Source organism: Athene noctua, chromosome 27 (genome assembly GCF_965140245.1).
Source record: "Athene noctua chromosome 27, bAthNoc1.hap1.1, whole genome shotgun sequence".
NCBI lineage: Eukaryota > Metazoa > Chordata > Aves > Strigiformes > Strigidae > Athene > Athene noctua.
Window position 1 is genome coordinate 2,550,037 of NC_134063.1, and position 14,934 is coordinate 2,564,970.

General features: G+C 52.7%; 2 protein-coding genes across 5 annotated transcripts in view; both read left to right on the forward strand.

The window, feature by feature from the left end:
* Positions 1–4,015, forward strand: part of MARCHF2 (membrane associated ring-CH-type finger 2) — a 39,437-nt gene extending 35,422 nt beyond the window's left edge. For all 4 annotated transcript variants that reach the window (XM_074928278.1, XM_074928281.1, XM_074928279.1 and 1 more), the window contains exon 5: positions 1,169–4,015. In XM_074928278.1, coding sequence (XP_074784379.1) covers positions 1,169–1,327 — 159 coding nt within the window. In that variant the 3' untranslated portion in view covers positions 1,328–4,015. The remainder of the gene's footprint in view (positions 1–1,168) is intronic.
* A 4,712-nt stretch (positions 4,016–8,727) lies between these two features.
* On the forward strand, positions 8,728–14,557 carry LOC141971129 (zinc finger protein RFP-like). Its single transcript, XM_074928274.1, has 7 exons — positions 8,728–9,119; positions 10,721–10,816; positions 11,046–11,270; positions 11,480–11,502; positions 12,070–12,185; positions 13,137–13,196; positions 13,423–14,557. The coding sequence occupies exons 1-7, from the start codon at positions 8,817–8,819 to the stop codon at positions 13,935–13,937; spliced, it is 1,338 nt and encodes a 445-aa protein (XP_074784375.1). The 5' UTR covers positions 8,728–8,816; the 3' UTR covers positions 13,938–14,557.
* Positions 14,558–14,934: the final 377 nt, after the last annotated feature.

Here is a 14,934-nt window from a genome sequence, read left to right on the forward strand (position 1 = left end):
CTGTCTTTGAAGACTCCAAGATGCATTTGTTTCTTGTTTATCAGCAAACAACCTTATTCCCACAGCTGTCCCTCTACAAGAAAAAGGGGAATGCACAGATCAGTAAGCTAAATTACCTCAATGCTGTGGCACAGCTCCATTTCTCATAGGAGATGTCTGTGACCTATCCAAATGTAGTAGGAATACTGACACTTCCTTGTCAGACATCCTTCCTGGTACTTCCTACTTGCCAGCTAAACATTTCCTGTACTTTGTATTACAAAGTACAAAAGCTTGGTTTTGATCAGTGGCTGACTGGATTCAGTATTTAATTTTCTTGCTCACGATTTCTAGGAATAAATATGAGGGGAATACATGCTGGTTTTTTCACTTCCTCAAGAAATTCTACAGAAGTTTAATTTCAAAGCTAGGGAGCTGTGAGGAAATATGTAGCGGTGTTAATGATTACGAAGGGAGGCAGCAAGGAGTGCAGCCTGGTGGGGAAGCACAGCTCGAAGCTCCCCCTTGCAGGGCTGTTCTGAAACTGCAGGGTCAGCTCACGCCTTTAGGCCAGGCTGGTTCAGATCCCTTCCAGCCTTCGCATCCTCTCCTGTCTCCCTCCGGGTGGACAAGTCTTCCAGACCACAATGTTGGCAGAAAAAAATGAGTCCAACCGGTGACCTGTTGTTGCACACCAAGGAGAGAAGGCTTTTGCAAAGGGCAGAGGAGATCCCCAGGATCTGTGAGATGGGAGGAGGCCAGCTGGATTCAGCCACTTGAGCCTGGTCCTGTTGAGAACCCCTCATTTCACCCAGGCAAGGTGCTCGCTTCAGCCTGTGGGTAGGGTGAAGGGCTGAGTTGTGGTTCCTCCCTGGTACCCAAACCCAGATGAGTAAACTCTGCCCCTCTGTCCTGGTGCTGCCCAGAAAGCCCCTTTGGCTGTGCCGTGATCAGCCTGGTGTTACTAGGAATTAACTGATTTCTTGTCAAAGGCTGGGGACATGGAGTGCCTCAAACCATTTCAGGGTTGGTGCTGTCTCCCTTGGCCAGGGCGTGCTGACGAATTGCCAAGGAATATGCAGAGAGCACGCAGCGGGTGGGTGGGTGAGTGACCGTGTCTCACCAGCCCTCTGTGGGCTCCAGCACTCGGGGGGGGTTGGTAACGGGACGATGCGTTATCGCCCTCCAGGTTTCGTTCCGCTACCACTGCCAGCTGTACTCGGAGTGGCGAAGGACCAACCAGAAAGTCCGCTTGATGATCCCAACCTCGCGGAGCCCTCACCCTGTGCCCCACTCCCTCCTCTCCGCCAAGCTCATGAAGAAGACCGCGGATGAAACCACCGTCTGAGCCATCCCCTGGCCACTGTGCCATGTGGCTGCTGGGCCCGGGGCAGCCCTTCGGGGCTGGCAGAAGCAGAGAGGGTCGGGTGTCTCCGCATGCACAGGACATGTGGCAACTGTGGAGGCACTAGAAAACAATCATCCCACCTGGAGGGACTTTGCGGTCAGCACATACTTTATACTATGTCAGACAGATAATTAACGTCTGTCATGTGAAATGGCCCAAAAGATCCAGATGGCAGAATATGCCTGTCTGCAGGGACACTTTCCTATAACTAAATACCATACGTGGAAAATATCTCCCCCTCTATATATATATCTATATATAATATTATTTTTTAATGGCCATGCATATTGTGTTTCAGTCCTTTTGTGTTGATGTTCTAAGCTTCAGTATAGAAGCTGGCAGCCTGATCTCATACAGAGGTTAAATCTATGCCTTTTCTCCAAATGAGCATATAAAGAACACTTTTCATCAACTGTTCTTGAAAGTCCCCTTCTCCTTTGCACTAAATTGGTTTTGATAATACTGCAGCAGCCTTTCCCATTACTCTTTGGTCTCTTTCGTGGTGTTTCTGTCCTTTCTAGAAAGTTGTGTGTTTTTAATAATTATTATAATCCCAGAAGGAGTAAAATGATGTAATACTGAATGGAGACATTTTGTATTGTAAAGTACTGTAATTTTGAGAATTTCAAAATAAGTTTCAAAATGAGAAAATCTTTTCCTGTGCAGACGTGATCTCACAAGATGCTTTCCTTGCAGATCCTGGCTCATCCCCAGGACTTGGATGCACTCAGCTCTTGGTATGTCTGGCAAAGGTAGATAGATGGAGGATTTGAGGGTGGGAAGTGATAGCTCGTGCTAGCTAAACCCACCATTGCCTTTTGCTTTTAAAAGATTCAGAAAGGAGCTTTCCTGACCCCAAAAGGTGAGAGTTGGAGTCTCTGTTTGCTAATGTTCTTTCACCATCTTGAGGCTGGACCTCTCGCAGTTGGTTACACACACACTTCATGGGACAGGCCCTGCTCTGCAGCCGCTCGGCAGGACGCAGGAGGGCTCGGCTGTCTCTCTGAGCTTATTTGCACGTTCCTCAGCAGCAGCCCCGCTTGCTGCTGGGGTTTGGTTCATCCCTGAAAGCACTGCCTGCCTGGTATGTGTCCTCTGGTGAAACACCCCAAGTTTGCTGGTTCCCAGGAAACAGGCTCTGGGTCCCTTCTTCTGCAGGGCCAGCATTCCTCCTCCTCCTTCATCCACCTGCATTTCCAGCACATCTAGCTAATGAATCCCTCTGTCTTGGAGTGCCCAATGTGCCAAGGTTTTGCTTTAGTCGGTGCCTCTCCTGCCTCCCCACCCTGGCAGACGATGCCTGTGCTTGGTGCTGGGCTTTCCTGAGCCCTGTGAGCGGGGCAGGTCCGTAAGGATGCCAGTGTTGGTGCTGCCCTGCTGAGCGCTCCAGGGCATCTGCAGCTGCTTGGCATCAGCCTGGGTGCTCTGCCATGATGGGGAGGGTAGATGGCAGGGGGGAAGTGGGCTCCGAGGTGCCAGTGTCCTTGCAGTGGGTGGTGGCAGTCACACGCTGTGTCCCTCCGCTCCTTTGCTGAACCTAAGCAGGTCAGTCCGATGCCCTGCAAAATCAAGACCTGTCATTTCTTGAATTCAAAGCACCACATGCCGTACCTCTCTAGCTGCAGAGCAGGATGCTTTTCCTTATGTGTTCCCTGACCCTAAGCTGGAAGTTGCTGGTGGCATGAGCATCAGGGGCTGTCTCTCCCTGCAGGATTGCTCCAGCCCTGGAGCCTGGCCTGTGTCTGCTCTTCTCCCCAGTGTGCTGTCCCAAGGTTCTCATGCAACTCCATTTTATCCCAGCACATTTTGCAGCAGCCTCTCTCTGCCCAGCTGTGGGCTGGTCTGAGCTGGTCTCTGTTCTGAGCATGAGGGTCTCGTTTTGCTTCCCTTTTCCCTGTTGTGCAGGGATAACTTGGCCCCTGGTGCTCCCGGAGGTTCATAGTGCAGAGAGGTCTCTTCAGCCCAGCTGCAGTCACGGTCCCTGCACAGCAGTAGCATCCTGCTTCACAGCAGCTTGTGTCGCGGAGCTCCCACAGAGGCGCTGCCTCCCTCCGCACACCCTGCCCTTGGCAGTGAGAGCTGCACCACTGCTCTGTGCCTTGTCCTGGGTACCCCTTCCTTCAGCCCCTCCCCAACAAACCCTGTGTCACCAGGACAGTCCCAGTGAAGAAAAATTTGGGGGTTTAGTTTAACCTTCCCAGCCCTGGCAGCATCCCAGGAGCTTGGTCTTGCAATGTGTCTAGTTGTGGCAGGTAATGAAGGATGTACATTCCCACACCATGTTCCCCTAGTAAGGACTTAATGGAGCCAGTGTTTCAGTTAAGAAACCCACTATTGATCCAAATATGCAACTGTGAAAGCCAGAAGTCCCTGGCTGGGGGCAGCTGGGGCCTGGCCCTGTGCTGCTCTGTGGCCATGGATTCACTCTCAGCTTTGCTGTCTTTATCGTGGTTGCCAATAATTGGAGTTATTGCATGTGCCCTTGCAAAACCCAGTAGCGACTCTGAGTCATCTTCTCCTTCCCAGAGGAGATGTTCAGCTCGTGAATGTGGGAAATTAGTGTCTCTGACCTGCCACGTTCCAGTGTCATGGGGAAACGGGCTGTGCAATTATGTAAATAAAAGTGAGACAACCTTTGGGCTGTTGCGTTGTTACTGGAGGTGGGAGGGCCTGGAGAGCCCAGGCTGTCTCCCTGAGAGCGAGCCCTGGGTGCTGTGGGCAGCTTTCCTGACCTGCCCCCAGGAGACCCAGCAGAAGGTTTCATATTTGAGCCAAAGCTGGACAAAACTTGGGGCTCTTTGTCATTTATGGGCAGGTTTCTCTTGTCTGCGCACAGAAACCTCTGGGGGGTTGGCCAAGCAAGGAGGTGATGTTTGGGCCAAGGGGGTCCTTTGGGCCCCTCCCAGAGGGTGGGTGTGGGGCTGCACAGTGACCCCAGTGCTCCCTGTGATGTGGCCCCAGAGGGGGCTGCCCCAGAGAACGGTCTGACCGGAGCCTGCCCTGCTGCCGGCCGCTCTGGCCCAGCCCTTCGCTCCGAGGTGGTGGGAGATGCCGGTGCTGCCTGCTGGGTGCTCTCGTCTGAGCCCTGGCAGGGCCCCGGGGTGCTGCAGCGTGAGAGCTGCTGGCGCCTGCAGGCCAGGAGAGGCTGTTCGATGCTCTGGGCATGCTGTGCAGTTGGCTCAGAGACCCACCCGGGGCCAGCATCGGGGCAGGATCCAGCCCAGGGTGGAGCTGGTACCTCAGGGCAGAGACCCAGGCACCCACCGGTCCCTTTCCCATGGTGTGATGAGGAGCCCCAGCACCTCCTGCAGTCCCAGCCCTGAGCCCCTGGCCCTGGGGTGGGCGTTGGGCCTGTGTGGCAAAGCCTGGTTAGAAAGGCTGCGCTGCTTTAGGAGAGCAGGGTGGAAATGAAGCTGTGTATTGAAGTGCCGCTCAGGACGCTGCAAAAACAATGTTTGAATGTGTTTCCAAGGCCCCGGACAAGGCCTGAGCCTTGGGCAAGACCTTGGATGAGCCATGTTTCCTGGACAAGCTGGCAAATCAGGAGGGCTCTGGGCTTGTTTATGTTAAAAGGAAAAAAGTTTTAGGAGAAAAAGCGTCATATTCCTGGGGAGAAGGCTCACCCCAGTTCTTTAAAATAAAACTGTGCTGCAACACAGCACTCTGCCCAGGATGAGGAGAAGCAGCAGCAGCTAGAACAGTGTAAAAAAAACAGAAAACTCAGAGAAGGAGGGGTTGCTGTTAGAAAAGGAGATGCGTTTTAACGGGGGTGGCTTTCATTCATGGCTGCTCAGAAGAACCTACCAAATCTGAGCAGGATTTGTTTGAAGCATCTCTGACACAGACCAGCATTGAGAAAAGCCTGTTTATTGAGGTGCCTCTGCTTGCCTCTTGCTGCCACCTTTTCTCCTGGACACAGGGAGGATCACGTAGGTCTGATCACGTAGGACATTGAATGACTCGAGCGTGGCCAGAGAAGGGCAACGGAGCTGGGGCAGGGTCTGGAGCACAGGTCTGCTGGGGAGCGGCTGGGGGAACTGGGGGGGTTCAGTCTGGAGAAGAGGAGGCTGAGGGGAGACCTCCTGGCCCTCTGCAACTCCCTGCCAGGAGGGGGCAGAGAGGGGGGATGAGTCCCTGGAGCCAAGGCCCCAGCGCCAGGCCCCGAGGGAATGGCCTCAAGCTGCCCAGGGCAGGGTCAGGCTGGCTCTGAGGAAGGATTTCTGTGCAGAAGGGGCTGTTGGGCGTTGGAATGGGCTGCCCAGGGCAGGGGGGGAGTCCCAGGGATCCCTGGGGGGGTTGAAGAGTCGGGCTGAGCCAGCGCTGAGGGATCTGGGGGAGTTGGGAACGGTCAGGGTGAGGGTCATGGTTGGGCTGGAGGAGCTGCAAGGGCTTTTCCCACCTTGATGATTCTGTGACTCTGTGATCAACACCCTGCTCTACCTTCGCTGCCAGGACAGGCCCCACCTTGGTGTTGACGGGACCGTGGGCTTCACAAGTTACCTGCTGGCCTCCGTGTGTGACCACTGACCGATGAGGCAGTGCCAGCCCCATGCCTTCACTCCGTCACAGCCACCACGCACCGTCCACACAGGCTCTGGGTACTTGGCTCAGGTTGTCTCCCTGAAACATGCCCTTTAGCAGACCCATGTTAGCCTAGCCTTGCTTTTCAAGGACCAATGCGTTCCTGAAGACTCCCTGCCTGCAGTGGCACCAGATCGCTGGGATACCCCTTCCACAAGAAGAGCTGAATTTAAACTCCTGTGAGCCTTCATGGTGCGATCCTAAATGAAATTGTTATATTTCTCACCGGAATGCTGCAATGCAAGTCAGCTGCCAAAGAGTTGATTTTATTTTTTTTTTACATTTTCGGGGGGCACAGCAAAAAGGAACCCATTAAACCTTTTCTCACCCTTCAAAGTACGAAATTCCCATGAAGAGGGTCCAGGGCTGTTGAGAAACCCAGCTGTCCTCTGGTCTCACCTTGCCTGTGTCAGGGTGACCAGGCTGGCTTTCAGAAAGCAGTTTCCCTTTCTTGGTTGAGCTATGTGTTCCTCACCACACAGGACAAGCAGGTGTTTCCCATGACAAGGAGGGTGCTCTGCGCGTCAGAGAGGCCCCTCACATTTCCGGATTGGGTTTGGGACTCTGCAGGTTTGTGCTGACAGCTGGGATCTCCCCACAGGACCTGGGGCTCCAGGTACCAGCCAGCCGGTCGGTACACAGCTGGGACACCTTGGCTATTCTCCACAGAGGTGTGAGGACCAGACCCGATGGCTAGGATGGCATTAAAAGAAGAACTGGGCTAAACTATGTATGTTTTCAACATCTGAGATTTACCCTCAGATTCTAGAAACCACAGCAATGAGGAATTGCAATTACTTTGCATAGGGCAAATGAGAAGAATAAGCTTTTCCATCTTATTCCAAGCCAGTGTCAAACTAAGAGATAGTCTTTGTACTTCAGGATCACATGTGCTTCCCAGTTTCTTGTCTTAAACAGAGAAGGACAATAGGTGAGAGGGAAAAAAAAAACCACAATCTCCATATAATCCGATAGAAAGAGACGAGAAATACCCAAGTCTGCTTATTTCTGGGGTGCTTCTGCCCTGGACATTCTTGGGTAAAAAACCCAGACCAAACAAGCAGAGGTGTCCTTGCTGGCACCAGACAGACTCTCCGTCCTAAAAGTCACAAGCAGCTTAACTGTCAGGAGGGTCCCTGCCATCCGATGTGTCAATACTTCATATTTAAGAGCTTTCTAACCTAAAGAGGCAGACACAGACTGCAAACCTGCTGCCTTCAGTTCCACCTGGGCATCTTCTTTTCTGATGCCTCTTCAAACCAAGCAGGTGAAATCCCTCATGGAAGGGTTGGACGGCAGAAGGTCTCAAATCCTCACAGCCCTGGCAGATGCAGACCTTCGGCAGCTCTGTCCTGCCTCAGCACCCTGACATCTGCTCCCTGGCCCCATCTGTCCCCTCACGGTAGCCATGCCCAAATGGCAAATGTGGCAACTGGAGCAAGGTCACCTCGAAGGGCCAAGCACTTGTCCCCAGGGAAAGGCAGCAGGGCAGCCCCCCCCAGCAGTGAGGACCAGCAGGATCAGATCCCAACACTGCAAACCCAGAACAAGGCCAGAGAAGACCAAGAGGAGAAGAAAGAAATGTTTAATTAGAAGCAAACCTCCAAAGTGGTTGGGGACATGGACATGCAATTTTTTTTGTAGATGCAAACTGTGAGCTGTGAGGAGGAACAGGAGGTGTTAGAGAGTGCAGGGCTGGAGCCAGACCCCAGCAAGGAGGCACTGGCCACTGTGGGTTCAAGAGGGGCCACAGTGAAGTCCCTCATTGAGGGACCCTCTGCCACCTCCTGCAGCATCAGCAGGGTCTTGCTCTTTGTGGTTGTCCAGGGACATGACAGGCCTCTGGCCTCCACAGCATCATGGATCAGTGCGAAGAGCTCCATCTCTGACATGGAGAATATTTGCTGGGAGAATTTTTCTCATGTGCCTGCCCTGCTTTTAACAGAGGTAATAAACCCTCTCAGTGAAGGGCTTCTGGCTCAGTAATGCACTTACCCGCCTGGGCTGCTCAGAGACCAGCGTGTACAGACGAATGAGCCACACATCTGGGTGGCAGGGGAAAGAGCAGATTAAAGAAGCAAGGAAATCTGTTTAAATACCTTTAAATCCCCACAAAATGGCTATCAATGACATGCATGCTGATTCATGCAAATACTCTCAGCACTGCTGATACTTAAATGCATCCAATCAGCTGCCTGAGCTCCAAATAAATGGGGAGGGGGGGAATAACACACCCTAGTGTTAAGCACTAGTTCTGGGGTTAATCTGGGCTGAGAGCAATCACTCCCCAGGACCCTGAACCACCGCATTGAGTGGAAAGTGGAGCACAAGGGAAAACGCTGCTGAAAGATGCAGCTGATGCGAAATGAGCTGCATCATGGTGGAGAGTCTTACCTGCCTCTGGCTTGTGAATGTGGAGCATCACCAAGTATATAATGAAGCAAATAAAGAAAAATGAAAGAATCTTCATCCTTGCAACTGTATGACCTACAAAGGTAGAAGAGGAAAGGCAGGAAAAACCCAAACCACTGCGGGCAATGCAGAGGTAGGAAGAGCAGGGAAAAGAGGAGCTGGTCTGTGGGAAGGGGGTTTGAAGATGTTGGCTGGGTGACCGGCGGAGGAGAATCCTGCGAAGGGCAGCAGGGCTCCTCCCGGGCTAAGGTCAACCCGCTCCAACCACCAGGCCCCTTTAGTTTAAATAAGGGCAGGAGGGAAGGGAGGCGGGGGGGTGTTCCCTTTCCTCTGGCCGTGCTGTCCCACAGCTGGGGGCGTCCCGCAGCCCCCGGGGCTCGTCCGGTTCCGAAAGTGAAACAGCCCAAGAGCCTCCGCCCCGCGCCGCGCCCCGGCCATGGAGGCAGCCGAGGAGCTCCTGGAGGAGGCGATTTGCTCCATTTGCCTGGATTTTTTCTGCGCTCCCGTGATGCTGGACTGCGGGCACAACTTCTGCCGAGGCTGCATCTCCCTGTGCTGGGCCCGGGCCGCCCCCCCCGCCTGTCCCCAGTGCCGGGAGCCGGCCCCAGGCCGCGGCCTCCGGCCCAACCGGCCGCTGGGCAACATCGCGGAGAGGCTGCGGCGGCTGGACCGGGCCGGGGGGGCCGAGGGGGGGCTGCCGGGACCCCCCGCGCACCCTCTCCGCCGGGCCTCCGTGGCGGTGAGCGAACGCCGCCTCCTGCGGGCTGAGGACGCCTTTTCCCAGGCGCTTGGCTCTGCCGGGCGGGGCGGAGCTGTGGGACAGGGCGCTGCTGGCGGCGCCTGAGGCCTCCGTACAAACGCGGGGCTTCACAGACCTGTCCGAAAGCTTCCTAGTGTGGTTCGATAAGCCCACACATCTCTGCAAGGATCCCGGGGGGCCGGAGCGAGGGCAGGGGAGGGCCTGGAGAATCAATCCTGTGAGGAGCCAGGGAAGGAGCTGGGAGTGTTCAGTGTGAGGAGGAGGAGGCTGAGGGGAGCCCTCATCCCTCTCTGCAGCTCCTGACAGGACATTGCAGAGAGGCTGGGGCTGGGCTCTGCTCCCAGGGGATCAGGGACAGGACAAGAGGGAACGGCTGGAAACTGCCACAGGGGAGGGTCAGGCTGGGCAGGAGGAGAAAATGTTTCCCAGCAAGAGTGGTCAGAGAGTGGAACAGGCTGCCCAGGGAGGGGGGAGTCCCCATCCCTGGGGGGGTTTAAGGGCCGTTGGGATGAGCTGTGGGGGGATGTGGGGTAGGGGAGAACTTTGTAGAGTCGGGCTGAGGGTTGGACTCGATGATCCCGAGGGGCTTTTCCAACCTGAATGACTCTGGGATTCTGTGAGTCAATGTTGTAACTGCACCCTCGAGCCCTTTTTTTTGGTTGTTTTTGGGTTTTTTGTTTGTTTGTTTTGTTTTGTTTTTTAATTATCTTCCAGTTGCTGCAGTTTCCCTTTTACATGTTTTGTGGCTTGACATAGCATTTATCAAGTTTTTGTAAGGTAATGGGAGTCTGTCCTCAATCCTCTTGTGCAGTTTACATATATAACATTATATTCTCCTGCCCGTGTGGCCTGTCCAGTGTCCCTCGGCATGTTGCTGTCTGACAGACTAGGGTGGTGGTAGTGATTGTAATCAGTCTTTAATAAAATTCTTTTGACTTTTGACATCTTAACTTCACAGGGATCCTATCCAGGTATGTGGGTTGTGGTTCAGCCCCAGCTGCTGGTGCTGAGCTCCTCACTCACATCCCTCACACCGGTATCCCCCCAGTAGCTGGTTTTGGGGACACTCTCCCTTCCAGGCTGGCATTCAGGACCTGGAGCCATTCTGAGACCCCACTGACTCCAGAAGCTGAGACCACACCCCAGGGTGCCTGCACCCCCCATCCCATTGCGGTAGCTGCCACCAAATCCACTGGCACTGGTCCCCGCAGTAGCTGACACTTCATCCTTACAGCCCTCACACCCACAGGGCACAGAGTGAGATCACGCGAACAGGTAGTTAAGAAAGGATTTAATGAGAAGGTAGGACGTACTCTGGTGGTCAGGTGCAGGGCTGGGTCAGACAAGCACACTGACCAGCTCCATTTTACCCATGACCAGTCCCTTTTATACCACTTTCTGCCTATTCCTTTGTTCCTCCCCAGTCCCCTACCCCTCCATGTTTCCTCATCACCTCTCCCAGCCCCACCAACCCCTGTAAGCTTCCTGGACCCACAGGTCCAGAGGCTGCTTATGTCCAACCCAGGGAACAGTATACGTGTGGGCAGTGGAGAGCTCCTAAAGGATGTCTTTCCTTCCAGGAGCAAATACAGTCGCAGCTGGAGAGCCTCAGGAGAGAGAAAGGAGAACTGGAGAAACAGGAAAGGAAGGAGTGGCAGATCTGCCAGGACTATGTGGTAGGTGGATGGTGCTACTGGGAAAGAAGTTTGCTTGGTGGGGCTGAAGAAAGGTCGATTCTTGGCTGGAGCTGGGAGATCGAGTCATTGTGCTGTTGGTGCACAGTAATCACCCCAGGAGTCACAGCCATGCTCTGCACCAACAAGTAAAAGCTATGTATGCTTTTAATTGCTGCCTGTCCCTTTCCATGGTCCTGCCCTTCCTTGAGGATTGTTTCTGCTCATAAAGGAAAAAGTGAAGACGCTGAGGCAGAAGATTGTGCCTGAGTTTAAGCAGCTGCGACAGTACATGGAGGAACAAGAGTGCCAGATGCTGGCTCGGTTGGGAGAGCTGGAGAAGCAGATTGAAACAAGATTGAAAGAAAATTCTGCTAACTTCTCCAAGAAGATTGTTTATCTGGATGGCCTGATCAAGGAGAAGGAGCGTCAGCTGCCAGGACATGAGTGCCTGCAGGTGAGGTCCACTGAAACACCAGCACTGTCTTGGCAAACAGCACATGAGGCGTCAGTAAATCACAGACACGTGATGGGCTAATTTTACCTTGATTAACTTGTTTATTAATCTTAGCTTGCTGGTGTGTCCGTTCACTGTGAAAGGAGAATGTGAGGAATGTGTGTGCAGGATAAGTAGCATTGAGCTGCTTCTCTCTTTTTCCCATCTAGGACACTGGTGATGATTTGAGCAGGTATGTGCTGCTTTCTCCCTGCTTCACACTGCTGCTTTGGGCTGGTAAAGATTCCTGCCCCAGAACAGAGCTGAGTACCTCAGATACCAGGGATATCCCACTGATGTTCCAGTTTTCCAGAGGCTGATGAATCAGTATGACTCTAACCAGAAAGTGTTTCCCTGGGGAAATATTCAAGGAGAACATTTAATTTCTAAGGTCACTGGTTGCAGGTTCTGGTTGACACCAAGGCACAGGGACCAGGTCACGGTGCCCTTGGCTCAGGGCTTCTGCACTTGCTTGTGGTGCAGGTTTACTCTGAAGGGACAGGATGACTGGAGGCACCAGGACCATCATTATAATAGAAATTTAATTGGCAATTAGAGTATCAGGACAGAGTACTGACCTAGCCAATGAGACCTGTTGTCTCTCTTGTCATTGATGCTGTTGTGTTTTAAAAAACAAAAAGTAAACCCCAAAACATTCTGGGAAGTACTGATTCAGCTGGAAAGTGGCTTCTAGCAACTGGCACTAATGGGAGACTGAGTTAAAGGAGGAAGAGAAATGCTGTGGCTTGTACAACTCCAGGTGTGAGAGGGCAAAACTCCAGCAAAAGGAGTGGACGAGCCACAAGCTGAAGAAGGAGCCCGGTATCTGCTCAGAAAAAGCTCCTGCACTAGAGGAGATGGCAAGAAAACTCCAAGGTACAAAGCAGGGATCTCAGAGAACAGAGAAGCATCCCAGGGGTGGAAGGAAGGGGGTGGTTAATGCCTCATGGAAGGGAGATCAAGCTGAATGTCCTTGTGTAGTGTGTCTTGCCCTGGGGAAGCATTGGAGAGATGTCACAGCTAAAGTGGGAGAGTGTTCTTTTTCCTTTTTTTCTTTTTCTACCCCACCCCCCCCCTTTCCTTTCTCTTGATCCCTCTTTGCTTTTATTTTCCCCCATAGAATAGTCAACATTAGTCTTGATTCACATCATCAGCTCAGAAGCCTACTAATAAATCGCTGTGCATGTGAACCTCTTTCAACACCCTTCATGCAGCACCTGGCTTGGATGCTGCCACAGCTTTTTCTGTTCTAGATTTGTGCTCTAGACCTGCTCCATGGCTGGAAGTGGGTCGGGGATGTGAACAAGTCCCAGATGTCCGAATGATTCTCAGTTCGTGCTCTCCTCATGAGGAGGTTCATCCCCAAAGAAACAATTGAGATGCCTGTCAGGCAGAACCTGGCATTGTGCAGAGTAATTTAGGCTGGAAAAGACCTCTGGAGGTCATCTAGTCCAAACCTCTGCTCAAAGCAGGTACAACTAGGTGGGAGTGCTCTGTGTTTTCTCCAGCTGAGTTCTCAATATCTCTGGAGGTGAAGATCCCACAACTCCTCAAACCATCTTGGTGACCCTATAGATGTGCTGCAGTATGTCAATGTCTATTTTGTGCTAGGTAGGCCCAAATTCTTTTTCACTCCTGCTGCTCTAGGTTTCTTCCTTTCTGCTTCAACTGGAGAAGCTGGCAGGTGCAGCAAGCTTGTGCCCTGGGGAAGGAAGGGGCAGTATCTCTGCCCACCATCTCCCTGGTGCTGATCTCCACAAAGCACCTCCCAGGGATGGTGGTGTTAGCCAGATGTCAGGGGTGACCTCTGGGCTTCATCTCTTTCAGATGCTTTGACAACTGCCACAGGGGAAGGAGTGGAGGTATCATGGGGACCGTACACAAAAGGTGAGTTCTGCTGGGGAGCCTTCTCCAGTGAACCCTGGTTGCAAGGGATGCAACACATGTTTTGGGGGACAGTGAGTCTTCACACGCGCAGGGCACAGAGCTGCTCCCCATTTTGAGCTGGGCACCTTCTGAAAGAAAAGTATTGTCAGGTTTCCTCCCAAGCCAGGACCAAAAATGGACCCAGCATGGTAAAACTCTTCTCAGGACTGATCTTTGGCTCTTGCAGTGAACGTGACGCTGGACCCAGATACAGCTCAGTCCCGGCTCATCTTGTCGGAAGATCAGAGCAGTGTGATGCAGGGAGCCACTCAGCAGAGCCGGCCTGACAACCCAGAGCGATTTGACCCGTGGCCTTGTGTGCTGGGCTGTGAGGTGTTCGACTCGGGGCAACTGTGCTGGGAGGTGGAGGTGGTCTGCGGGTCGTGCTGGGCTGTGGGGCTGGCCCTGGCATCTGTCAATAGGAAGGGACCGATTGTCATGAGCCCGCTTGGGGGCATCTGGGCGGTGGGGCAATATAAGGAGAAGTTCCAGGCTCTCACTTCCCCAGCTCCCACCCCTGTCCTTCCCAGCATGGTCCCCCGGAGGGTGCAGATCTGTCTGGACCATGCCGAGGGCCGGGTGATGTTTGTCAATATGGACAGCAAGGCTGTGATTTTCACTTTCCCACAAGCCACGTTTGCAGGGGAGAAAATCCACCCCTGGTTCTGGGTGGGTAAAGGGTCCCAGCTCAAACTGTCCTGAGACCTGAGGAGGTGTGTCCCTCTGGGGAGGTTCTACTGTGGCCACCCTGCCCTCCTGCATCCCCATCTGCTAGTCCTTGAAGACTTCCATCTGCTTACAGATCTTCTGCCATCTCAATCTACAACCTTTCTTTTGTGAGCCTCAGAGGCTGTTGAGCTCCTGTCTGCCTACCCAGCATCGCCTTGCTGGGAGCAGAGACCCACGGGCTTCCCCAGTCTTGTTCCTACCGCAGTGGAAGAGGCTTAGGGCAGGGCTCTGGGTGAAGAATAGGCATTTCTGGGGACATACTTTATTTACAGGAGCCATGAGGGGGATTGAGGGGCACAGCAGTGGCATAGGAGGGCCTAGTGATAGTATATTTTTACTTGAGGAATTAAGGAGGATGAAACTTTCCTCAGCCACCCACCTGACCATGGGGTGATGCTCTGCAGCCCTGAAGCCTGGGCAACCTCCAGATATTAGTCCCTGTTGCTGGCCTGATTTGATTCTTGTGTTAGCCCAAGAAGACACAAGTAAACATTCATCTTTCGGGGAGGTGCTAGTAAGATTTATATCTGCACATAATTTTGTGGGTGGAATCACTGCTTTTTAATAAATTAGTGTACCTGATAATTCTTCAATGTTTGTCTATTCATTTTGTTTCTCTGCTTGTGATGAGGCTCTTGGAAAGAAAATTTAGAGGTTGACGTATTCTCCAGCCAAAGAACTAGTATCAGGAATTTGCTGAAGTTTAGGAACAGGCTGTAGGAATTGCTGGTTTGAGACTTGCTGGTTTGTAGAACTGCCAGGATTTGTGGCATTGCATGGTAGAAGTAAAAATTATGAATAACCAGTTACATAAATAACCAAAGTTTAAATGCTGGTCAAATAAATGTGAAACTAAATCCCATCCCACAAGACCTTGCTGCTGGATAATAAGGGCTTTAAACATGTTGACTCCATCTACTTCTGTTGAAAAAAGCTGACCTGTGTGTGGTTGGGGGCTGGAGTGGAAGGG